At 48.4% G+C, this 26,450-nt stretch overlaps 1 protein-coding gene across 2 annotated transcripts; it reads left to right on the plus strand.

The window, feature by feature from the left end:
• Positions 1 to 26,450, plus strand: LOC149863200 (cytochrome P450 2J6-like). Of its 2 annotated transcripts, XM_090052008.1 has the most exons (10): positions 1 to 14; positions 4,352 to 4,526; positions 6,609 to 6,771; positions 9,602 to 9,742; positions 10,785 to 10,945; positions 14,505 to 14,681; positions 15,786 to 15,927; positions 16,736 to 16,923; positions 20,087 to 20,228; positions 26,272 to 26,450. In XM_090052008.1, the coding sequence occupies exons 1-10, from the start codon at positions 1 to 3 to the stop codon at positions 26,448 to 26,450; spliced, it is 1,482 nt and encodes a 493-aa protein (XP_089908134.1). The 2 variants fall into 2 exon arrangements, with proteins under 2 accessions (XP_089908134.1, XP_089908133.1); XM_090052007.1 differs by lacking the exon at positions 1 to 14 and having other exon boundaries at positions 4,168 to 4,526.

The raw sequence follows: 26,450 nt of genomic DNA on the forward strand, positions 1-26,450 counted from the left end.
ATGGAGAACAGAAGGTTAAATAGTGCAACCAAGGTTTTGGGCAGCACTGGAGGGTGTGCAAAGAAGGGTTGGAGAGGACTTGTGGGTGTGAGCAGTGCAGGTCCACTCTGAACACACTGTAAATAGGGAAGGTCTGGGAGGCAAGGAGGATCCCAAAAAGAAAATGAAGAAAAACAAAGAACCTAGGAGTGGAAGAGAACTTGCCCCATGAGATGCCGTAGGCAGTGGGTATACGGGCTGGCTGTCCCATTACATGCAGATGGACACGTGTGCCTGAAAGGTCTGGTAATCTGATGGATAGTGCAGACAATCCACCCTGGCAGATATCAGAGATATGGGTCCCTTCGCCTGCCTCCAGCTGCCCCAACTTATGGAGGCTTCAGACCCTGGGGGGCATGCTGGGCCTCTCTTCTCACATTCCTGATGCTTCTAAGCTCTCCAGCCTAGACCTTCCCACTCTGTCCTATTTTGAACAGCCCTGTGTCTGATTCATTCCCCACACCCCCATTGCCATTATCTGTCCATCTAGCTCAGGGGCGGGTAATTATTTTGGGCAGAGGGCCACTTACTGAGTTTTGGCAAGCCATCTAGGGCCACATGACAGGCAGCCCAGGGCAGATAAATATTAATTTTCTAAATTTTTAGGGGCCCCGCGGGCTGGATAGAATGGCCTGGTGGGCTGCATTTTGCCCACTCCTGATCTTGCTCCTCCCCATGAACCTTCTGCGATTTCACCTCCTGGCTCTCAGATCTTCCTCTGTCTCCCAGAGTCATCCTCAATAACTTCGTCTTCCAGGTACACGACCTGGCCAGCCTTGTCTCTGCATGTTTCCTTGCCTTCCCCTCTTTATTCAACTCGCAGACAAGGTGCTCATGTCCCGGAGGTTTTTAGTAGGGGTGTGCGAAGTGGGCCCTATTCAATACGGATTCGGATTCAGCACAAATCAGGGACAGTGATTCGATTAGTTGATTTGTTCACTGTCCCTGATTCGATTCAGCCGAATCCAAGTCTGAAGATCCGATGCTGATTTGGAGAACCAGTGATTTGGACATAGACACAGCTTTAAATGTTTTTTCTACATACCTCAAGGTACCAGGTGCAACTCATGAATGCTGCAATGCTGGGGCTCATGGAGTGTCCCACGGGAGTGCGGGGGGCCCTCCTGCACGCTCCCTGGTGGACCTGGAAGTGGACCGGAAGTGCTTCTAGTCCACTTTTGGGTCTGCTGCCGAGCATGCTGGGGAACCCCCAAGCTTCTGTGGGACGCTCCATTCACCCCAGCATTGCAGCATTCACGAGCTGCCTGCTACCTAGAGGTATGTAGAAAAAAACATTTAAACCTGTGCCTATGTCTGAATCGCTGAATCTTTCCGAATCTCTTCAAATTGATTCGGAGGGTTCTGCTTCGATTCGGAGAGATTAAAGGGTCCTCTGATTCAATTCAGATTTGGAGATTCGGTCACCGAATTGGGCTGAATTTCCACTGAATCAAATCAGGGATTGAAGCTTTGCACAACCGTAGTTTTTAGGACCTGGCTAGAAAAAGCCTTGGCTGGGATGATGTAGTTGAGGATGGTCCTGCTTTCAGATTCACAGAAGTCAGGTCGGAAGGGACCTTGTAGATCTTCTAGTCCGACCCCCTGCCCTAGGCAGGAGAGAAAACCGGGCTCAGATGACCCCAGCCAGGTAGACGTCTAGCCTCCTCTTAAAGACCCCCAGGGTAGGAGCCAGCACCACTTCCCTTGGAAGTTGGTTCCAGATCCTAGCCGCCCTGACTGTGAAGTAGTACCTTTGGATGTCTAGTCTAAACCTACTCTCTAACAAGTTGTGCTGGTTGCCCTTGAGCATCATCCCTACTGCTGGCCCATCACAGATGTGTTCCTTGATAATCTTCTCAAAGAGTTTCCCCAGGATTGGAGTTAGACTAATGGTTTTATAGTTGCCCGGGTCCTCCCTCTTCCCTTTTTTAAAGACGGGGACCACGTTGGCTTTCTTCCAGTCATCCGGCACCTGGCCAGAGCACCACGAGCGCTCCTAAAGCCGTGCCAGGGACCCCACAATAACCCCTGCCAATTGCCCCAACACCTGGGGTGGAGAGCATCTGGACCTGCTGATTTGAACATATCCAGCCCCTCCAGAAGCTCTCTAACCTGGTCCTCCCTGACCTTAGGCCTGGTGGCATTTCTCCCTTGCTGCAGGCCTTTGACACCCTGCACTGGATGGTCAGTTCCAGCTCTGAGCAGAGGGTTGGATTAGATGCGACCTCCTGAGGTCCCTTCCAACTTTCATTTTCTATGACTCTGTGACTTCTCTTTCCTATAAACCTCCTACCTGTCCAAGCTGAGCAGTGTCCTGAGCCAAAGCTATTGTAACAGAAACCTGGAAATTTTCTTTTCAGAGAGACACGAATCTTCCTTGGGCGAAAACTTGGCAATACACTGTGCTTGAATGTCACTGTTTTTTTCTTATGTGCATGTGTCTGGGGATGGAGCTGGGAAGCAGTGGCTTCTTCATTGCCTTCTCCACTCTGTCTAGGTGACTGCTTGTTGTCTACAGAGCCTGGTTGGTGAAAACAGACAAGTGTTTTTGGAGCAGAATGGACATGTTGCAGTTGCATCCAGGTCGGATTTGTTCTATTCAGCAAACCAATCGTGGTCATTTCCATGCAAAGCTGTTCTTACAGTGGTTGATCACTGCAGTACTTTGTCACCCCAGCCAGGACCAGGGTGTCTTAGTGTTAGACTGAGCACACAAGTTAAAAATTGGTCCCTGCCCAAACAGCTTATGCCTTAAAGCTGGGATAGAAAACCAAGTGGGAACGTGGAGGTGAACAGAGCAGTCCAGTGATACTACATACCAGTGGGGCTCAACCCACAGCTCATGGGCTGGATCTGCCCTCTGAAGATACTGGATCCACCGTGTGGCACAGAGGATCAGCAGTGAACAGCTGGGCCCAGTAAGTCCCCTTCCCTGTGCTGCACTGGGTCACCGATTCCCTTCACAGCCTCTCTCCCTCCCGTCCCACGGACATGGGCAGGCTCACTCTCCCTCCCTGCTCCTTTACTGGAGGGGAGGGCTGGCTTCAGTGCAGCCAGGTGGCAAGCACCCAGATCACTGCTCTACAACTAGTTGTATTATATGCTATAAGCAGCAGTCAGATCCTCACTGCCTCCTTCTGTTCCAGATTTATACATCCAAATGCATGCCTGAAATTTCACAGCCTCTGATGTTTACAGTCTGTTTTAGATCTATCTGACAGAAACAGCTGAGTAGCTGAGGCTCACCGACCAGGGAAGGAGGAGACTCATCTATAATGTAACCAGGAGTGCATTTCTTTGCACAAAAGCTGTGTTTAATATACTTCACTATGAAAATGTTCTTTCCCCTCAGCCAAAGGGGCTGGCCAGTCATCATCAGCAGTCCCTCGGAGTCGAGGATAACGTCCACAAGGCTTGATGGGTCCTCAGGTGACTGAGGAGCCTGATTCTGGAAACACAAATTCTTCAGCAATGGGGGCACATTGTTGCGCAGGGGAGTGGGATTTGCAGCTCCAGGTTGGTCTCCTTCTCTTTTCTCCTCCGCTGCCATTCCCCCTCCCACCTCAGTATTGAGTCGTTGGGCCTCCAAGTGGTATGTGCCTTGGTTGACCAGGCCGCGCCACACCAAACGGTCAGCAGCTTGTTCATCCCAGCCATTGGTGTCAATGCCTCTGTGCTTGAGGGCAACTTTGGGTGTGTTTTTGTACTGTTTCCTTTGGCCGCCCTTTGAGCATTGGCCAACGGAGAGCTGGGAAAAGAGAATGTGGTGAGGGAGGCAGTTCTTGGCCGAAGGGGCTAGCCAGTATTTGGGACCTTGCCAGCTTGTTTCCACTGGGATGTGAAATTGGTGATGTTGGGCCTATTTGTGTGGCCCTGACCTGCTTATTTCCCAAGAAGGTGCCTGGAGCTCTGTGTCCCAATGCCCAGGAGAAACAAACCAAAGGAGCTGTTTCCCTTGCCCATGGGTTCCAGGCCTACTCTTCCAGCCAGCTCAAGCTGCAAGTTTTGTCTTTAATTTCCGTTTTCTCTCTGCCAAATCAACCATTACTATGCTAAGAAGCATTTAATGCAGTTTAAATGCTAAGTATAGCTTTGGCTTCAAACAGATCTGTCGCTGATGACAATGGAGACATTGTTACATCACAGTTCATGTGACGTATAGGTTCCTCCCACTGGGAGCAGTAATGGTGTGAGGCCGTGGGAGGAGAGGGAGGTGGGAGAGTGTTTATCAAATCTACTTTCTGGGAAGACCTTAACACAGCAAGATCCAGTCCATGCATTTGCAGCAGACAGCCACCTTGTAAAGCTGAAGTAAAATGTTGTTAGTAAGTGAGGTCCTTGTCACCTTCATTGTAGCTCTTGTGTCTGTGCAGTTTCTGAAGGTGCTATGGGCTCGCAGGCGGCTTCCTCCAGGACCAGTCCCGCTCCCACTCTTAGGAAACCTTTTTCAGATGAACTTCCGAATTCATCACGAGAACCTCAAAAAGGTATGTATCTGCAGACTATTAACGAATGAACTAAGAAGCTCACCAAGAAAACTGTTGTGATTTTTGGTAGCCTTAGATACTTCTGCATTTCCAGGAAAGTTTATTCCAAAATCTGTGGATGTGAAAGTCAAGCAGGATGATGAAATCTCTTGTTTTTAAATGCGGATTGCATCAAACTAGTTAATATTAAACAGTGTGGTGACATCTGAGATGACTAAGAATGAAACTATACAGAAGGCAGCATTTTATTCTCCTGAAGAGGAAAAACAGGAATAAATTTTTAAAGAGCAACTTTCATACTGTGGAGTTTTTCAAGTATATTGGATTTGACCTTGACGTACTGCTGCTTTGTAGTATTTCCCACTAAAAGAATGCTCAGGACTATATGTGCATGTGTTTGCAACGTGGGAAGGGTGAAACACCTAATCTGTTCACCTGTCACCTGTTGTTCTATAATTTAAACTGGTTGCTTGTGTACGGTGTACAGCAGAGGGAGCCCGGCTCCAAGAGCATCCTTCTGTGAGCTGCACAAAGTCTTGGGGAGAAGAAAGTGAAACTAGGTTAAAATAAGTGTGGTGGACAGTGCAGGAGAACGGAGGGGACCCACAGACAGGTCCAGATTATTAAAAGAGCAGACAGTGCACTGAGCTCCTGTAACCATTCAGCCATGTGTTCAGGTGCCTGAATGAGCGCCGAACTCCTGAGAAATCAAGGTAGCCAGCACTTGTGATAATTTTGACCTTTAGGGTTTATGACTATAAAACAGTGGTTCTCAGCCTTTTTAGACTCAAGGCACCCTTCATCCGAATTGAGGCCCCCTCTGTAACTTCTCTGAGTTGAACAGCACCCCCTTTTGAAAACTAATTTCTTAGGGGAAGAGAGTGGTGGGCATGGAGCACCTGAGCCTGCCCTTATCTGCCTATCCTCATACCTTGCTTATCTCCTTTGATTTCCTGTGGTGCCCCTCAGAGGATCTTGTGGCACTCTGGTTAAGAATCACTGCTATGATCTTTGTCAGGCCTGACTCTCTGTGTCTTTGCCTTGTCCCCTCCTGTCCTGTATACCCTGTTCCTCCGCTTCCCATCCCCTGCCCCTTGTCCCACCATGTTCCTCCTGGACTCCTGTGATGTGTCTACCCCCACCCCACCCTTTCAAATGCTTCTGGTCATGCCAAGAGTTCAAAAATCCTGAAACAGAGCCCCAAAACCCAAGAGGGCAGCAACAAGGAAATAAACATGTTTTTAAATAATGCTTTTCAGTCTGCCTTTCATTGCTGAAGTCTCCCCAGCCTTCCATAATGTGTGCGACAATCACGGGTTGAAAATTCAGTCTCCAAGGCATTGGGGAACGTGAACTCACACAGAAATGCAGGTACTGACTCACATGCTTACCTGCTCCCTGACATCCAGCTCAAGGGAAAAGGGCTGTCCTGGGTTCTAGCTCTATTAATTTCCCTTTCATACTGTGTTTCTCTGTGGGGGAGCCTACTGTCAGTGATCTAGGAGGGAGGGGGTAAAAAAATCATAGAAATCTTAGCGAAGTAGGCTTGGACCTCCAGAGGTCGTTTAGTACAACCCCTGGATTCTCTCTCTCCAAACCATGCTATACAATCCGTAATCTCAACTCTTCATAAAACTGCCGTCAATCCTGACAAAATGCAAGAAATAACACCTGAACCTACCACAGCCAACATCCTTCTTCTGTATGAGGTTGGTAAAGGGTACCGCTCCTCTCCATCTGTTCAGTTGTCCCACTCAGAGTACACAGGGCTGCTCCAGTTCAGATGCCTTGAGCAATCAAAGAGGGAAACAGCAGGTGGCTCAGGTAAAACCCCATTTTCATGGCCCATAATGGGTCCAATGGAGTTTCAGGATGATGCTGATCTTTGGTGTGGGTACACATGGAGGCTTATTGTTGGAAGTTGGTTTCAAATAAGCTGACACGATGCAAGAACCCAGGTGAGGATAAACTGAGGACTCAACCCCTGAGGCATCCTGCCCTGGGGAGGAAGCAGGTCCAGCATTTGGTTGTGCGGTGCAGTGGTTTTTACCTGGGCTTTTCTGGCACTGGCCTTTTCTACAGATGGCAAAAACTCATGGCCGCATCTTCACTTTGTGGCTGGCGGATATCCCTGTGGTCGTGCTGCATGGATTCCAGGCAGTGAAGGATGGTTTGACCACACACGCAGAGGATGTTTCTGCACGGCCTAAGACTGCTGCCTTTGATGTGCTGACGAATGGAAACGGTAATGTTTTTGTTCCATAGGAAGCGTGTGGAACGGTTAAAATTGCCTTTGCTGTTTTCCAGCCCTACAGGCTGAACTAGTTGAAAATCTTAAAAGCAGTGTGTCCCAATCTTTTTAGGTACAAGGGCTCCTTCATTAGGCTTAAGGCCCCTCTATAACTTCTGTGGATTAAGCAGCACCCCCATTTCAAAATGAAATGTCTTTATTACAGTGCTTCCTTTTTGCAGAGGGGCCAGGCAGTAGGTGCAGGGAGCGGCTTGGCAGGGAGAACCTGAGCCTGCCCTTATCTGCTTATCTCCTCACTCTACCTGCAGTACCCTTCAAAGGAGCTCATGGTACCTCAGGATGCCCTGGCTCTCTGGTTGAGAATCATTGTCTTAAAATTTGTACAATTTCAGTGAAAAATGGGACAAATAGTGAAGGAAATGATGCAGGGAACAGTAATCATCTTAGGAACAGAAAGTGCTTATGCCTGTAATAGCACAGGAATGGACTGTAGGATCCAAGAGGTCCTTTCAGTTCATGATGTTGACTTTATTTGCCCTCTGCTTCCCTAAAAGAGGGACCTGTCAAATATTTCCTGTTACTGTCTTGCTTCCCACTGCCCTCCCAATTGTTTTATTTGATGCCTGTACTAGTTTCCTGTATTACAGCTGTAAAATGCTACTGGAAAACCAAACAATAATATTCAAAGAAGCACAAAGTGAGGGTTATTCTATATCCTCTCAAGCGAGCTAAGGAAGTATGGGTTGGATGAATAGACCGTAAGGTGGACAGAAAAGTAATTGGATCATCAGGCTCAAAGGGTGGTAATCAATGGCTTGATGTCTAGTTGGCTGCCTGTATTAACTGGAGTGCCCCCAGGGGTGGGTTCTGGGGCTAATTTAATTCAATAGCTCCATCAACGACCTGGAAGATGGGCTGGAGTGCATCCCCAAGCTGTGGGGAGTAGTAAATATGCTGGAGGGTAGGGCTAGGATTCAGAGTGACGGAGACAAATTGGAGGATTGGTTCAAAAGGTTCAACAAGGACAAATGCAAAGTCCTGCACTTAGAAGGGAGCAATCCCCTGCACCGGTGCAGGCTGGGGGTGACGGGCTGGGCAGCAGCTCTGCAGAAAAGGACCTGGGGGGACAGGGGACAAGAAGTTGGACAGGAGCCAGCAGTGTGCCCTTGTTGCCGAGAAGGCCGACGGCATCCTGGGCCGCATTGGTAGGAGCGGTGCCCGTGGGTCAAGGGCAGTGATTCTTCCCTCTATTCAGCACTGGGGAGGCCACATCTGGAGTCCTGTGTTCAGTTTGGGGCCCCTGCTACAGAAAGGACGTGAACAAATTGGAGATAGTCCAGCAGAGGGCAATGAAAACGGTTTGGGGGCTGGGGGACATGACTTATGAGGAGAGGTTGAGGAAACTGGCATTATTTAGTCTGGAGAAGAAGAGACCGAGGTGGGATTTAATAGCAGCTTCAACTCCCTGCAGGGGGGCTCCAAAGAGGATGGAGCTGGACTGTTCTCAGTGGGGGCAGATGACAGAACAAGGAGCAATGGGCTCCAGTTCCAGCAAGGGAAGTTGAGGTTAGATACTAGGAAACATTTCCTCATTAGAAGGGTAGTACAACACTGGAACAGGTTACCCAGAGAGGGGGTGCAGTCTTCATCCTTGGAGGTTTTGAAGACCTGACTCGACAAAGCCTGGTCCTGCTTTGAGCAGGGGTTGCACTAGACGATCTCCTGAGGTCCCTTCCAACCCTCATTTTCCATGATTCTAACTGCTGGGAAAATCCTAAACCAAGCTGTTTTCTAAATGAGTTCTGTAATTATATTTTGATTCCTAGAATATTTTTAAAAAAATCAGTTGTACTACAAATTTTCAAATATTTTAAAACCACTCGTTCCATTTTATAATATCCATGAATCGCATAAATATGCAAACTCATCTAATGCTTACAATAAAGCCCATGTTTAAAATGAATATAGTAACAAACAATTTGCCCAGTAGCTCAATATAATCCATTTCATTTAACCACCTTTCCTTCCTTTTGTCCTGGGACTTGCCTCTTTGCTCAGACCCCGGGTGCAGAGAGGTCCCAGCGCAGGAGGCAGCAAGGGGGCTGCTGCTGGCTCTGGGGTGGAGCTCGCCCAGCCTGTGCCTGCCAGCCCAGCCCTGCCGCTCACAGCGGTGGAGGTCCCTCCGTGTGCCGAGAGCTCCTCCTGCAGGGGCCCAGCACCATGGCTTGTGATCAGCTTTGAGAACCCCCCCCACACAAACTTCCCCCGGCTGGTCAGTGCAGCCCTCCTCGCCCCTTGGATGGGAACTTGCTTCCAGTAGAGCAGGGCACCAGCACCATCCGCTGGCACCTGGCACCCCCATTCTGCAATACTTGACAACAATTCTGCCCAGGGCACCAAAAGTGCTTGCTGCCCCTCTGCTTTGTACTTCTGATCTGCAGCAAGTCGGGTGCCGGGGGGCTGTGCTCCCTGTGACTACCAGCTCCTGCCCGAGGCCATTCCACAGCCCCACAGACTGTGGAGGCGTGCAGTTAGAAAACCAGGCTACTATATAATGAGTAGCCCCAAGTGCACTGAGATTTTAGACCCCTGCTTTAAAGAGATGGAACTTTCTTAAAGGGGGGATTTCTCTGGGGTGATTTTAATTTATGCCTTTTCAGTTTCAAAGAAAGATGGCAGTTGAAAGAAATCATTGTAGCCCCACCTTTGCAGAGTTCTTTTTCATGACAGATAAAATATTTTAGGTGTAACCCTCGTTTGTGTGCATGCTTTAGTTTTTCCAAAAGTATCAGCATGGCACGTATGTTATTCTCCGTGACCACAGGTATTATGTTCTCTAATGGTCATGTCTGGAAGCAGCAGAGACGCTTTTGCTTCACGATCCTGCGGAAACTGGGAACGGGGAAGGAGCACCGAATACAGGAGGAGGCCTGCCACTTGGTGGAGCACTTCAACAGCACGAAAGGTTTGTCCCTGCCAAGGTGCTTTTTGATGCCTCTCGTGTTCCCACCATGTGAACCAGCCCGTGGCACAGTGAGAGCGGCACTGCCTCCTGAAACACCATGGACCATCCCAAGTTCTTGGGTTCTTCATAGACTACATGGAATGAAATGCAAGACGATGGGCAGAGCTGAGCATTGCATCTTAATACTCTAGAGCCAGTATTTTAATGCCTAGTTGAGGATTTTCTTGCAGGAGAGCTACATAGAAAACCTCAGGGTTTGGAGGTACTAGAAAATGTAGTGAATTCTCTACCACCAGACTACTGCACAGCTTGAATAACAGTTCCCCCCGCTTTGCAACCAAGTTCAGATATATGCTAGAATCTCCTTTAGGGAGAGAAGGAAGGTTGTTTGGACTGGATGACTGTGCATGGCAGGGCTGGCCAAGGGGCAGCTTGCAGACAGCTAACGTGTTGTCTGCAGGCCCCGGCAGCTGCCTCTCCCACTGCTGTGTGGTGGGGAGGGCCTGAGGGGGCCATGTGTCACCCGCGCTGCCTCCACTGTGGTGTGGGAGGGGGAATCTCAGGCACCCGTCCCCACAGCCTGTGGCCCTCCCGGTGCAGGGCCTGGGGGGGGTGCATGCCAGCACCCCGGCCCTGGTGTACTGTACTGAACGACCGTTTAGTTGTTGTGGTAGATGAGTTGCAGCCAGAGGGAAAAAAGAGAGGGGTTGCCTTAATGGTTAGGCTAGTCACAGCTGCTGAAGACAAGACCACAGCTACCTCCCTAGGGTTAGGGTTTTCTTCTCTAAACTCTCAAACATAAGATCTACTAATGCAGAGACTGGAAGAGCAGGGTGTTACTATTGCTGCTGCTTCTCTTCACTGAGCAAGCTGGCTGAAATTTGGGGGTTTGGGGGTTTTTTTGTCAGTGATCTGTATTTTCCCTCCAAGAACCCAGTGGCATAGAGGGGCATCGCCACAGTGTTTAATCTCTCCTGCCCCACTAGAGGGAGAGGTAGTAAGAAGAAGCATTAATAGTAAATGCTAATCACTGTATTTGCAGGAAGATCTCTGGACCCTTCTGTGGTCCTTGGCTATACTGTCGCAAACGTGATCTGTGCTGTGGCTTTCGGACATCGCTTCTCCCTAGAGGATGAACACTTCCACAGGCTAATTGAAATTATTGCTGACATTATTGCATATGGGAACAGTTCCTTTTATTTCGTAAGGAAAACATCTGTTTACTTTCTTAGAATGGATAGTGAACGTCACTGAGAGTTGGGCTGTGAGTGTTATAATTTAAGGGACCACTACAGTAGCCAGAAGTACTAACATACGTAATGGAGCCTTCTGGGCCTGCGGGTGTGAGCATCAGTCTGACAATGGTAACATTTCACAGCAGAAACAGAACGTTTGTCTGTTTGGTTATTAGATTTTTTTATCCCCAAAGAAGGTTCAGGGCTGCTTAGACAGAGCAAGTCACAAAACCAGACAAAAAACAAAAATAATAGGATAAAACAAAACAGATGCCCCAAACCGCCCCCGCCCCAGAACCTTAAAGACCCCCCCAGCCCCACTTCCCTGCCTCTCACAAACCAGTGTCCCCCTCTCCGCCCCATGCAACAGTGCTTCCCAGTCCTCATTTACATCTGGGTCCTGTACAGGCCACCCTGCCCCCTTTGCCCACCCACTCCCACTCCCTGCCTTTCAAGTAGGAAAGCCCCCTCCCACCTCCACATGATGTCCCTCCCAAGTCCACGCTGCCATCTCCCACAATGGGGCTGTGACTGTCCCCATAAATGCACAAAATCTTCCCGCTCCTCGCAACAAACACACCCTTAAGTCGAAAGAACCACAACGGGAAGTAACAGTAGCACCGGCCCAGAGGTGCCCGCCCCAGGGAGGCCTGCTGGCTCTGCAGGGCTGCAGATGGGTCTCTTCTCACCGCCGGCCGTGGTCGTAGTCAACCATGAACTGTCTGTGTCTGAATCCTGCCTTGGGCAGGGGCTTGGACTAGACCTCTGGAGGTCCCTTCCAGCCCTCTGTGATTCTCTGGATCCTGTGCTTTGATGGTCTATTCAATTTCCAATTAGCTTGTGGGGTGTTTGTGACAATTCCAGTGTTCAGTAAGTTTTAGGATGACAGGGCTTTAGGTATGTAGATCCTGAAATGATCTCCCCGTTACTGGCTGTTCCTTCTGGTGGGTGTCGGAAGGTGGTGGGAGTAAACAGTTATGCCGTGGAATCGGGAGAGGATCTATACAGTGGCTGAAGGCATGTCTATATCGGGGTGGGCAAAATACAGCCCACAGGCCGAATCCAGCTTGCCAGCTAATTGGGTCCAGCCCGCAGGCAGCACCCGCCAATTAACTGTATCCGGTCCCACCTGCAGCTGCCCTGAGTCCCGCCCGAGGCAAAGCGTGCTGCACTCCCAGCCTCCCTCAAAGCAGGCACAGCTCCTGAGCAAGGCTCCTGCTGCTGCCCCTGCCCAGGGAAGTGCTAGGTTCCCCCAGCGTCCAGCAACTCCTCCTGACCCCCACCATACCCCAACCCCATACACACGCACACAGACACCCTCACCCCCCAACACGTACCATACCCGCACATATACCCACACACAAACCTACACCTCCCCACACATGCATCCACACCCCCACATCATACCCACATACACATCCAGCAGTTCCCTCCATACACCTCCATGTGATATCCCAAGCACACCCCACACACACGGAAGTCCCACACACCCCACACCTCAACCATACCCACACATATCCCACATCCACACATACCCCACCTCCCACACACACTCCTTTCCTATGCCTCCACACACTCCCCCAACCACACCCCGCACCCCTCCACACACAATAGACAAGCAAACTGCTCCCTGCCCCAAAAGGAGTACTTCCTGGGCAAGGGGAGAAACTCCAGCAGCAAAGGTCAGGGGTTAGGGGGCAGGACTTCTGTTTACAAGATGGTGAACAGGGGGTGGGGCACCTGCCAGGGGGCAGGGCTACACTTGTGGCCCTTGAAGACTTGCCAAAACTTGTTATCAGCGGACAGAGCTATAATAGAGTAATGTTGAAAATGAAATACTTTGAATAAGTTTATTCAAAATAAAGAAGCAGTAGGGAAGCTATGTAAGTGGATTACATATTTGTAGATCACCAAGTATGTGCTGTTTGTTATGTAGATGTGACATGTTTGGTTTCCTAACAAGGAAAGTCTGTGCATAAATCCACACAGCTCAGGGCTGTGCTTTTTAGAGATACTTCAGCTAGTTTTGTACAGGATCAGATGCAGTATTTTCTGATTGTAGTGTTTGTGTTTAAGAATGTAAAAAGTGGCTCTGAAAACTTGTATCAGTAATTCAGCAGATGGGTCTGGGAGCACCTAGCCCACGTCTACTTCTTACTGATAAGGAAAATGTAGCACCTGTTACCTTGAGTCAGTGGAATTCAGCCTAGGAAGGACCAGGCCTACAGATGAACACAGGGGAACAATAACACCACACGTGTCACATCTACCTTACGACAGAATTCACCAAGTGTTGCTTCCCATTCTATTTTCCCTGCATCGCATTTGAGAAGTCAACAGCATGAACAGTGGCCACAAAAAGGTCATAATATTGCCACACAGAGGAAGGGGAATAAGAAAGGCTTTAGATCTATGGGTAATTAATACTAACGTCATATTCTACAATTCTCTGCTTTTTCAGTTTTACACTTAGGGATCAAAACCATATGCCCCTGGATTGCTGTTCCATAAATGACTTCTTTCCAACATTATTCTTCCATAAGGTACTGAAAATGCACTTGCTGGAGTATTTAATCATTGAGTACTCCAGCAACCTGCCTGTTTTGACATTGGTAATCCCCTTAACAATGTCAAATACCTTGTGGCACCACCGTAAAAATCAGAGAATCATAGAGAAGTTGGGCTGGAAGTGACCTCCAGAGGTCATCTAGTCCAAAGCTGTGGCTGAGGCAAGATTAACCCTTTCCAAACCATCTTGTACAAATCCATTGTCTGATCTCTTAGCAAAACTACACAGTCAACCCCAAACAAAACCACAGGCCGTAACAAACTGACCCGCCACAGGGAGAGCAGGGGAACCACAGCAGCCTACATCCTGCTGCTGCAAAGGCTGGTATTTGTGCTTGAGACTTCAGGTCATGCCCCTACCACAGAGGAGGACAAAACCCCCCAGTCCATACCAATCTAAGCATGGAGTAAAATTCTTTCCTGACCCCAAATGTGATCAGTCTAACTCTGAATGGAGGTAGTAAGATCCTCTAGCCAGGAACTCTGGATTTAAGTCCCAGCAGGAATGTTACCACGCCCCAGTCATGCCCCATGCAGCAACCAGCAAGCAGATGCATAGGAAATACCCATAGTAGAATATAGGGATAGCTATGCCTAGACCATCCCTGATCAATGCCTGCCCAACCTTTTACTGAACACCTCCTAAGGTGGAGAGTCCACAACTTTCCTAGGCAGTCTGTTTAACTGCCTCATTGTTCTAACAGTGAAAAAGTTTTTTTCATATACCCAGTCTAAACATGTTCTGCTGCAAGTTCAAACCACTGGTCTGCAGTCTGCAGCAGGAGAGAAAAGGTGCTTTCTCTCTTCTTTATGGCAGCCCTTTAGATATTTGAAGATTGCTATCGTATCCCTCCTTATGCACCTTTTCTGCAGGCTGAACACGTCTAGCTCCTTCAGCCTCTCCTCATATGACTTATCTTCCAAACTGTTTATCATTTTATCATGCGTCTCTTCTACAGCTGCATGAGTATTTTCCCTGGCTTATGGACTACATCCCTGGACCCCACAAGAAGGTAGCCCATGGCATTGATGTTGTGCGTTCTATAATAAGAGAGGAGATCAGAAGCTGTGAGAAGTGTGACAGAACAGATGAACCTGAGAATTTCATTGACTTCTACCTGGCTCAGATGGCCAAAGTAAGTGTGTGCGCAGTATGTGGCTATGGCTACATACACACATTCAAATAATCTGGGAGAATTCTCCCAGGTTTGTTCTCTGGATAAAGAAACTTACCCAAAGCATTTGAATGCTGAGTCCCTGGAGAGGGGAGAGCTTGCACTGCTGACGCTGTGCAGCAGCCCAAGCCCTGCGCACACATCTGCAGGCTCCATTGGTCTGCCAGGCAACACACTGCAGAACTGCATAGGGCAGTACTGGTTGGCTGAATCAGAATCAGACTGCCCATGGTCAGCCTGTGTTTCCCTGCAGCACAATATGAGGATTGTGATGAGGGCATGTTCTATACCCTGCTGGAGCAGCAGAATCCAGCAAACGACACACTGTCAACTGGAAGGGGAAAGGAGGGTTCTGGGATGCACATGGAGGGCTATATTCTCTTCTGAGAGAAGCCATAGCATGTACAGACATTTTCTCTCTAGGAGAAACTTTCCCAGAAGTGATTTAACCCTGGTTGTTCTCAAGTTATGTTTCTAGTGGAGCAGCCATTTTTACTCGGGAAGAAAAAGCCTGAACATCTGTACACTTCTTGTTTCTCCTGGGAAATAAGCAACTCTCCCAGGAGAAACTGAATGCCTATACAAGGAACGTACCTCCTACGAGGTCCTCTTACATCACTGGGATCTCTGAGCTGGAATGACTCGACTGATGAAATATAAAAACAAACAAATGGACATTGCTGGGCCACTGCTGGGTCAGGAGAACAAGATAATAACACAAAGAGGTGTAGAAAGAGATTGGCTATGTGCATGATGATAGGCACATGGTGATCTATGACATGGGGTGAGTGCTAATGTAGAGGTTTAAGGCAGGGTTAGATAGGAAATAGTTTTACTGATTTTTACAGTTTCAGAAGTACAAAATATAAGACCACATCAAGAAGAGTAATGCAAGCATTCCATATTTGCTAGAGAAAATGTTCAAGAAGCTTTGTGTCCTGATTTTTGTAGAGGGGATTTTTGTTTTGGAATGGGCATGTAGTGCACATTCCAGCAATGAAGTCATGTTGTTACGCAGCCCTGCCTCTTGTGCTCTAACACCATCTTTCTGATTATCATCCACAGGCTAAAGAAGACCCCAAGTCGACATATGAGGAAGACAACTTGGTTCAGTCTATTTTTGATCTCTTTGTGGCAGGCATAGAAACCACAACCACCACGCTGCGCTGGGCACTGCTGTATATGCTGATTTACCCTGATATCCAAGGTGAGATGGGGCCCATGCACAAGCCATGGGTAGTATTTGTGTAGGAAGAGAAGTCCTTCTGCATCCTTTTAAAACATTAAACGCGGTCTCAGATGGCTTGCAGTAGCTGCTGAACCAGATGAGCTGCAGCCCGAGGTGGTCTTCTAATTCAGAAATGTCACTTCCTAGGAACAAGTTTAATTTTTTTATTGGGAGCTCCACCGTGTACAGCACTACAGAAGGATGGGATCCCAGGGAGCTTACACCATATATCTGACATAGCTATTAGGATAAGAGGTAGTAGGGAATTCTTTGCTGGAAACAATCGTTGCTGGAAAATGCTGTTTTGTCTCAAATGAAATGTTTTCATAGTTTCGTAGTAGGTAGGGTCGGAAGGGACCTGAGCAGATCATCAAGTCCGACCCCCTGCCATGGCAGGAAAGAGTACTGGGGTCAAACGACCCCAGCAAGGTGTACATCCAGCCTCCTCTTAAAGCCCCCCTGGGTAGGAGCCAGCACCACTTCTCTTGGAAGTTAGTTCCAGATCCTAGCCATCCTGACCGTGAAGTTGCGCCTCCTGATGTCTAGTCTGAATCTCCCCGTTATTCCTGGTCACTCCTGGGAGTTTTGCAAAAACGGTTTCTGGGAACTCACCACAGAACACAGGCAGGGTTCTGCTGGGGCACCTGGCATCCAATCTGGGCCCTGCCATGTATGTTTATATTTCATTCTTATCACTACAATCAATCAAAGGGAACTAAAGAGGATAAGTGATAAATATACAGGGTGCAGAATACATGATATATCTAATGTGAATGTTTTTCCTCAGAAAAAGTCCAGCAGGAACTGGATGCTGTGCTGGGTTCGTCCCACACAATCTGCTATGAAGATCGCAAGAAACTGCCCTACACAAATGCTGTAATTCATGAGATCCTGCGTTACAGCAGAGTTGTCTTAATTGCACTTCCCAGGGCAAGTGTGAGGGACACAGATCTGCTGGGGTTTTCAGTCCCAAAGGTATGGAGACATGGCCTATTTTAATATGCTTCTCTTCCATCTAATATTAGAAAGCAAACTGCATCAACTCATTCCCAAATGTACTGTGATGTTTTTCCTAAATTCATTTTTTGAGTTGCTTCCTATGACCCTGATTGAGGTAAGCATCCATATTCAGAAGAGGGCACTGAGGAACCTCAAAGCTGCTTTAGAAGGGGTGGGGTAGCTGTCTCTTAGAAGTGCACAGCATATGGATCAGAAGGTTAGCTCTGCATGAGCCTCTAGCCATAGCAGTAGCAGTTAGTCAGATCACCCTAACATTGACCTGGATTGAAGTAGGGTTGAAATGGGGGTGTTTTTGCTACACTTGTATTGTGAAACCATCATGCAGACATAATGTTGCATTATATCAGTTTCCCTTGAAAGGAATATGATTATTATATCCCTTAGGTACATGTTTAAGGTTAAATATATGTGTAAAAGTTCCTGAATAAGGATGCACTGAAGTGCTTTCTTATTTGGGGACCTGAATGTTCATATCCTGCAAGTGTTGGCAGAGCCCAACAAGAGCCATTGTCGTCATAGCACAATATTATAAACTAGCTGAAAGCCACAAAACATTGAGATTAATTTTTTATTGCAAAAGTATTTCTTGAAATACAGAATTTTTAGTTATCCTTTCACCAAATACTGTAACAGAATCAAAACTTCTTACCCTTGAAAGGCACTGTCCCTGCCGCTGTTCTGCTGCCTTTCTGAGCCCATTCCCAGGAGGTCCCAGGTGGTTGGAAGGCAGCGGGGAAGGTGCGCAGGGTGCTGGAAGGCCGCCAAGCCCGAGCTTCCCCAAGCACATCTGGGCTTCCAGCACCTCGTGCACCACTGGATCTGGTGGGTGCTGTCTGCGAGCTGGGGCTGCACCTGCACAGCTAGCACTGGGCTCCCTCACAGTTCAGGGGCTCCATGACCGCCAGCAGCTCACACGGGCAGGGTTCATGGAGGAGGAAAAAAAAAGTGGTGAAGGGCCTGATCTTTTTTTTTTTTTTCCTCCCGGGCTAGGGACAGGCATTACACACAAACTGGTTTAAGTGATCAGAAACTGGTTTCAACTTGTAACTGACCAGATGTTCAGTGCACATAAACCAGTTTGAAAATGGCTGAAACTGGTTTGAGAGAAACCTGGTTGAAGGTGGTATCAGATTTAATTGATTTTGGTCAAACCAGTTTATGCAATTTCTGTCCCAGACCCCTTCCTGGTTTAAGTTAAATCAGAGTCCTCCAGCATCCCAGATGCTTTGCAGTCTTGGGCTGGGCTCTGCTCTCTGCTCCAGCCCAGCAGAGCTGACCCCTTCCCTCTGCTCCCTGGCTGCAGCTCCAGCAAAGACTGCAGACATAGCAGGGTCTGCCTGGCTTCCTCCTGCTCCCCTTCTCCCTCTCACCACTCCCTGCTTAAGCAGCAATCCCCACTACCCTCTGCCTTACACAGACACCACTCAGCATTAGCTGGCCTACCACATGCTGGCTACAGTCCATGATGTGGGAGATGAGACAAAGGCAGGCAGGACAGTGTCAGCTCAGGGTCTTTTGAAGCTAATCAACAGGTAGCTTGTAACGTCCCTCTGCTCCTTCCTTGGAAAAAGTTGTTTAAGAGCTTGAAGGCTGTTGTTTGCTTGATGAGCCGATAAATGCTAACAACTCCCTGTGTAACTCTCTGCTGTGTAACTCAGTGCTCTGTTATCAACAGCGAGGCGGGAGAGGACTCCTCCCTAATCAGAGCATCCTGCTCGGGTCTGGCCACTCCATGCCCCCAGCACTATAGAAGGGAAGGGAGGGCTGCTCTAGCACCCCCCGGCTTCTAGCCTGAGCCACTGCAGGCATCTGCCGGCATTTCCTCAGTCCAGAGGGGATGTCAGTATGATTACAAACCAGTTTAGCCTAGCCATGTTAAATTAATCTGCAACGATTGAATCAATTCAGGCTTGGGCTTTTTGAATGTCTGTCCCTAGCCCAGAGCCTGCCTGTATCTCCTGTGGCTGGGAGTGAGTTACCCACGGGCCCTGAGCTGTGGGAGACCCCAGTGGTTCCCTCTGCATTGGCGGCACCCCCACGGCAGCATCCACCCACTGGCACCCTGCCTAGGTGGTCCTGGTGGGCGCTGCCACTGTGGTGGGAAGCACTGGAGCCCTCCACAGCTCAGGGCCCACTAGCAGCTGGCTCCCCAGCTGTGGCAGAGGCAAGCAGGCTCCGAGAAAAAGAAAAAGGATCAGGCTCTTCACCAATTTTTTTTTCCCTTTGGTGGAGACCGCCATCTGTCTGTCCAGAGCGCTCTGATTGGTTGTTTCAGTAAGCATTGCGATTGGCTGCCAAGACAACCAATCAGAGTGCGCTGGACAGACAGAATGAGCCTATTATTATTATAGATGAGCGCTGTGTCATACGTGTTAAAAGTTCTGTATGTTGGCCTGTGGCAATAGGAGGTCTGAGAACAGCTGTAGATAATACCCCATGTATTCCCAGCATGTTCTGATCTGTTCCTAGTGGGCCGTGTTTCTCATCCTGTCACTAGAGCTGATCAGAACAGGGAAAAATCACTGTGAAATGTGACATTTCAAAGTTGTTTTCATGCCACTGCTTTCTAACCAGAATGACCTTTTTTTGTTTGTTTTCCTAAGAAAAAATTATAATCTTTATTTTCCCCTTTTCTACCTTGTTTGCTTCTCTCATGGATTGTGGTACAATAAATGATGCATGGAAATTCTTTCTTTCTTGTTTTCCATATTCTTCTTTTTTGCTTGTCTGTAACATTCAAAGTTTTTCAATTTGACCAAAATTATAGAAAAGCAAAAAGGACAAGGAGTTTCTTTATCTCTGGTCACACAAAAAACACACACGAAAAACGAGAGGAAAAGACAAAACAAAAACCATGACGCTTCAGCTTTTTCAATTTTGCTAAAGAAATCTGAAAAGTCGAAAAAGTGAAAACTTTTTGCAAAAGTGTATAGTTTCAGAGCAAGGTCTTATTTAGTGTAAAAAAAAGTTTTAGATGAAGAATTTCAGTGAGATCTACCTATGAATGTCTCTACGATACAGTAAATTATAATTGAATGCTCTCTGTTTCTGTCTTCGCTGACTGATCTAATGAATAGAAATCATGAACAGAACTGATGTGATGGCTGTTTCTTTGCAGAACACCTTCATTTTATCAAATATTGACTCTGTCCTTTCGGACCCTGGGCACTGGGAGACGCCTGAAGAGTTCAACCCAAACCACTTCCTGGACAAGGATGGAAACTTTGTGAGCAGAGACGCCTTCTTGCCGTTCTCCACAGGTAAAAGCAGTGACAACTAAATGACACTGAATGAGGCCTGGTACTATGACAAACATAGTATATGATCACAAAAGACTGTATCAGACCGCATACACCCCAGAGGGCCCAAATACAACTGCACACTTCCTAACTGTTGAGTGCTTGAGCTTACTCCCATCATGGGTAAGCCCATCATGTTTCACCACCAGGGTCAGGACCTTAAGACAATAGTAGAGACTTCGGTGGCTGTGGTCCTCCCTGTGGAGCAGCGATGTGCAACTGCTAGTGGTTTCACAGCCATCTGAAGAAAAGGTAAATTGAAAACCAGGTATCCCAGATTCCTGTCCCATTTTAGGAGAGGACGGTTCTGCCGTAAAGCTGGCAAGTCAGTCAGTAATACAGAAGTCCTCAACTTCAGGAAAGCTGACTTTGACAGGCTCAGGAGGCTTGTCAGGGAGGCCCTAAAGGGCCACAACCCAGAGGGGAGGGGAGTTCAGGACGAGTGGTTGTTCCTCAAGGGAGTGATCCTGGATGCGCAAGCAAAGTCCATCCCGCCTTGGAGGAAAGGCAGCAAAAGGGCACAGCAGCCCCCTTGGCTCTCCAGGGAACTGGCGGACCTCCTACATCTTAAAAGGAAGACCTAAAAAGGATGGAGGACAGGAACCACCACCAAGGAGGAATACTCTGCTTTGGTCTGGACCTGCAGAGAGCAAACCAGGAAAGCCAAGGCTGCAATGGACCTCCAGCTAGCTACAAGTATCAAGGACAATAAAAAGTCCTTTTTTAGATATATGGGGAGCTGGAGGAAAAGCAAGGGCAACATTGGACCCCGCTAAACCAGATGGGACAACTGACAACCAATGCCCAGGAAAAAGCAAACTTGTTAAATGGGTACTTTGCATCAGTTTTTCACCAGCCTCGTGGGACAACCCTGCCTGCTGCGGGACAGGGAGGCCCAGGTAAGGGAGATTCCTTACCATTTATCAAAGCTGACCTTGTGAAGGAACACCTTGACAGGCTGGATACCTTCAAGTCAGCTGGCCCTGATGGGTTATACCCAAGGATACTCAAAGAGCTGGCAGCATCATAGCTCAGCCCCTGGCACAGATCTTTGAGAACTCCTGGCTCTCTGGTGAAGTGCCCGACGATTGGAAGAAGGCCAATGTGGTGCCTAAAAGAGAGAAAAGTGGATCTGGCAAACTACAGGCCCATCAGCCTGACCTCTATCCTAGGGAAGGTCTTGGAAAAGATTATCAAGGAGGCCATCCTATACAGGCTAGCTGATGGCAATATCCTGAGGGATAGCCAGCATGGGTTTGTTGCGGGTAGGTCTTGCTTGACCAATCTCATTTCCTTTTATGACCAGGTGACCTATCACCTGGACAAGGGGGAAGAGATTGATGTTGTATCTCTTGACTTTAAAAAAGCCTTCAATCTGGTATCCCATGATCACCTCTTGGCAAAACTGGCTAACTGCAGCCTCAACCTCACCACAATCCACTAACTGGGGAATTGGCTCGGCGGCAGGACCCAGAGGGTGGTGGTTGACGGAAGTCAATCATCGTGGTGCGCTGTGACCAGCGGGGTCCCTCAGGGCTCTGTCCTAGGGCCTATACTGTTTAACATCTTCATCAATGATGTGGACCTTGGTGTCTGAAGTGGACTGGCCAAGTTTGTCGACGACACCAAACTCTGGGGCAAAGCATCCACACCAGAAGACAGAAGGGTGATCCAGGCAGATCTTGACAGGCTCAGGAAATGGGCGGATGAGAACCTGAGGGTGTTCAACACCGAAAAATGCAAGGTTCTCCATCTTGGGAAGAAAAACCTGCACCAGGCTTATAGGCTTGGCAGTGCTACGCTGGTTAGCACTACAGACGAATTGGACTTGGGGGTCATGGTTGACCACAAGATGAACATGAGCCTTCAGTGTGATGCTGCAGTTAGTAAAGCGAGCAAAACGTTGGCTTGCGTCTAGATGCTTCTCAGGCAGATCCTGGGACGTCATTCTCCTGTTGTCCTCAGCCTTGATGAGGCCGCAGCTGGAGTAGTGTGTCCAGTTTTGGGATCCACAATTCAAAAAGGATGTGAAGAAGCTTGAGAAAGTCCAGAGGAGAGCCACGCGCATGATCAGAGGTCAGGAAAACAGACCTTACGACGACATGGGACTCATCAGCCTGGAAAAGCGCAGGCTCAGGGGTGATCTGGTGGCCACCTGTAAGTTTACTGGGGTGCTCGTCAGGATCTGGGGGAACGTTTGTCCACCAGAGCGCCCCAAGGGATGACGAGGTCGAATGGCCACAAACTCCGCTGCAACCGTTTCAGACTGGACATAAGGAAGAACTTCTTCACTATCCGAGCCCCCAAGGTTTGGAACAGACTGCTGCCAGAGGTGGTTCAAGCACCCACTTTGAACGCCTTCAAAACACATTTGGATGCTTATCTTGCTGGGATCCTATGATCCCTGCTGACTTCCTGCCTCTGGGTTGGGGGGCTGGACTCGATCCTCCAGGGTCCCTTCCAGCCCAAATGTCTATGAAATCTATGAAAGTCTATAAAATCTAACCTGGTTCTGAACCTCCTGTTCTGTTCCCTCCCTCTGGCTCCTGCCCTTTTCCTTCCTGCTACCCTGTTCCTCTTGTGCTCCTGTTCTCTTGTTCAGTGATCTCAGATTTCCCCTTGTCAGGGTTCCCCCCTTTCCCTTTAAGGTACCTAAGGGCCAGTTCCAGGAGCACTAAGAGTGCAGGAGAGGTGGGACTCCTCTACATTGCATCAGCAGTAGGACTCAGGCAGGATGGAGCTGAGCATGCCCTGCTCATTTCAATCTACTGACTCATGCCAGAGCTGGAAATCCACCATCTCCAGTGCCAGTTCTTCATCTCTGCAGGGTCTGTGGTTAAGAGCAGGTGCTGGGGTGCTTCCAGAATGGCCTCAAGACAGACTTCCAGCTCTGGAGCACTTGAGTTAACTGATGTGAGCAAGATGTGCTCAGTCCCATTCTCCCTGACACTTGCTTCTTACAAGTATAGAAAAGCCCAGATTCTGAGTTAGCCATAGAACAGAGAAAATGAGGGCAGGAAGGGACCTCAGGAGGTCATCAAGTCCAACCCCCTGCTCAAAGCAGGACCCACCCCAAACAGATCATCTCAGCAAGGCTCTGTCTAGCCTACTCTTAAAAATCCTCCAATATAGAGACTCCACCGCCTCTCTGGGTAACCTGTTCCAGTGCTTCACCACCCTCCTCATGAGAGTTTTTTGTAATATCCAACCTAAACTTCCCTTGGTGCAACTTGAGCCCACTGCTCCTTGTTCAGCCCCACTGAGAACAGTCCAGCTCCATCCTCTTTGGAGCCCCCTTCAGGTAGTTGAAGGCTGCTATTAAGTCCTCCCTCCCTCCATCTCCTCTTCTCTAAACTAAAGCCCAATTCCCTAAGCCTCTCCTCACAAGTCATGTGCCCCAGCCACCTCACCAGTTTTGTTGCCCTCTGCTGGACTCTCCAATTTTTCCTCATTGTTTCTGTAGTGGGGGGGCCCACAGCTGGACCCAGGACTCCAGATGTGGCATCACCAGTGCTGAATAGAGGGGAAGAATCACTGTCCTTGCCCTACTGGCAACACACCTACCAATGCAGCCCAGGATCACTATGAGTTTTCAAAGATGATGGCCAATGGCTCTGCAGTCACATCAGCCAGCTCCCTCAGCACCCTCGGGTGCAGCCCGTCCGGCCCCATGGACTTGTACATGTCCAGCTTTTCTAAGTAGTCTCTAACCTGTTCTTTCACCACTGAAGGTTGCTCACCTCCTCCCCAGATTGTACTGCCTGGTGCAGTAGTCTGCGAGCTGACCTTGTCGGTGAAGTTAGAGGAGAAAAAGGCATTGAGCACTTCAGCCTTTTCTGCATCCTGTGTCGTAGGGTTGCCTCCACCATTTGGGAAGGAACCCACACTTGCCCATATCCTCCTCTTGCTACCGACATACTTGTACAAACCCTTCTTGTCTCCCTTCATGCCCCTTGCTCTCTGTAACTCCAGTTGCACTACGGCCTTCCTGACTTCATCCCTGCATCCCTGAGCAATGCTCTTATACTCTTCCCTAGTTATTTGTCCAAATTTCCACTTTTTATACGCTTCCTTTTTGTGACGTAGTTTACTGAAGAGTTCCCTGCTAAGCCAAGCTGGGCTTCTGCCACTTACTCGTCTCCCTGCCCTTTGGGATGGTTTGGTCCTGCACTCTCAGTAAGGCTTCTTGCCAGTGCCACCAGCTCTCCTGGACTCCTCTCCCCGCTGACCAGCTTCCCAGGAGATCCTGCCCATGAGTTCCCTAAGTGCGTCAAAGTCTGCTTTTCTCAAGTCCAGGGTCCTTATTCTGCTGCTCTCCAGCCTTCCTGTCCTCAGGATCCTGAACTCAATCCTCTCGTGGTCACTGCTGCTCAAGCTGCCATCCACCACTACATCCCCCACCAGTCCTTCCCTGTTTGCGAGCAGCAGGGCAAGAAGAGCAGGGCCCCTAGCTGGTCGCCCCAACACTTGTACCAGGAAGTTGTCTCCAGCACTTTCCAAAAAACTTCCTAGATTGCCTCTGCATTGTTATGTTGCCCTCTCAGCAGTTGTCAGGATGATTGAAGTCCCCCATAAGAATAATTTCAGGAACAGTCCCAGAACTGATCACACCCAGTGCAGATAGAAATGTGGGTGAATTGTGATTTTTCAGAGACTATTAACTTGGCTGTGTTTAGAGGAATTTGGGGCGGGGGTGTTGGGGACAGCACATTTCTAACACCTGCCAAAAACGTTTGGCACAGGAAACTTTGTCTGAGTGGTAAAGTTTCCTTTAAAGTTTAAACAACTTGAACAAAGTGTCATGATGAGAAATGTTAAATATACGAATTGCTTGTAGGTTCTCTTTTAACAGACTCAATAGCAATGCAGGAGCAAGGTATGTAAGTAAGGATGCCTTGCACCTTCTATTATACTGCTCAGTTTTGAGTTTCTTAGTATTTCACAGGTTCCAGTATTTTGGATTGAAAATATGCATCTTTGTTTCTAATTTGATGTGGGTGGTAGTCCTGAAGACACAGGGGTTCTTTTTGCCACACCCTTGAAAATAAATACAGATTCAGATAAGGCAGTGATAAGCACCGTCAGGTACGTAGACACCTGCACATGATGGACAAGATGAGTCTACAAATTTCAAGCAGGTATTCACAGTGTCAAAAACATTCAGACCTGCTGTGGCCTTTCTGAATTGCAATAGAATAACTGCAATAATTATATAGCAATTATGCAGTTCGTTGCAACAGGCATACTAGTCTATTATTTTTCTACAAGCACCTTTTGAGGAATCCCATGATTTTCTAACCTTCCAACTCTAAGGGGAATCTCAGGTGTTTGACCAGCTCCCTTATACTGTTTATTTCATCATCTACTGGCTCTTTGGTAAGGCTGAGTTAACAATGCTGCAGAGTTTCTGGGTTGCTTCAGTCGTCCTGTAGAAATTCTGCTTAGAGGTTGCTATCAAGTCTTCTTTGTTACATGAAATATAGTCAAGTCCCTGCTGCAACAGCTGAGTGAGTTGCTTAACAAATAGCACAGTACATATCTTCATGTTCCCTATCACATATTGAGAAAGCATTAATAAGCAGGATGCACAGGCATGTTAACCTTGGATTTCAGTGTGTCATAGGAGAAGAGCCAGCCAGCACAGGGGTGAAATGGAAACAGAGGCAGAACCCAGAGATTCCTGAAGTGTCTCATGGGGAGACAGGTTAGAATAAGAGGGTATTTGATATTCATAGCATCAGCAACTCCTCGAGACTGAAAAGTGTGGCCTGAAATCATACTGAGCAGTTCCTATCACGTGCTGTCTACCTCCTGTAACCACAGACGGGAGAAGGGCGAGGAGAAGTGCAAGAGGACTTACACTTCTGTGTTGATCAGTCAGTCAGTCCTGAGAGAAAATGTCGAGTTGAGCAAAGATGCCTATGGAAAAGCCATGCAGGTTAGAAGGTGGGAGGTAGCTCCAGAAATCCTTAGGTATTTAATGCAGCACTCCTTCCCTCTCCAGGGCACCGTGTGTGTGTGGGGGAGCTACTGGCAAGGATGGAGCTCTTCCTCTTTTTATCCAACCTGCTGCGGGCATTCACATTCACCCTGCCGGAGGGAGTGACAGAAGTCAACACAGGTATCGTTTTTGGGAGCACAATGAAACCCCATCCATATAAGCTCTGTGCGATTCCTCGCTAG

The sequence above is a fragment of the Crocodylus siamensis genome, chromosome 6 (genome assembly GCF_052110815.1).
Source record: "Crocodylus siamensis isolate JL-2025a chromosome 6, ASM5211081v1, whole genome shotgun sequence".
In the NCBI taxonomy this organism is placed as follows: Eukaryota; Metazoa; Chordata; order Crocodylia; family Crocodylidae; genus Crocodylus; species Crocodylus siamensis.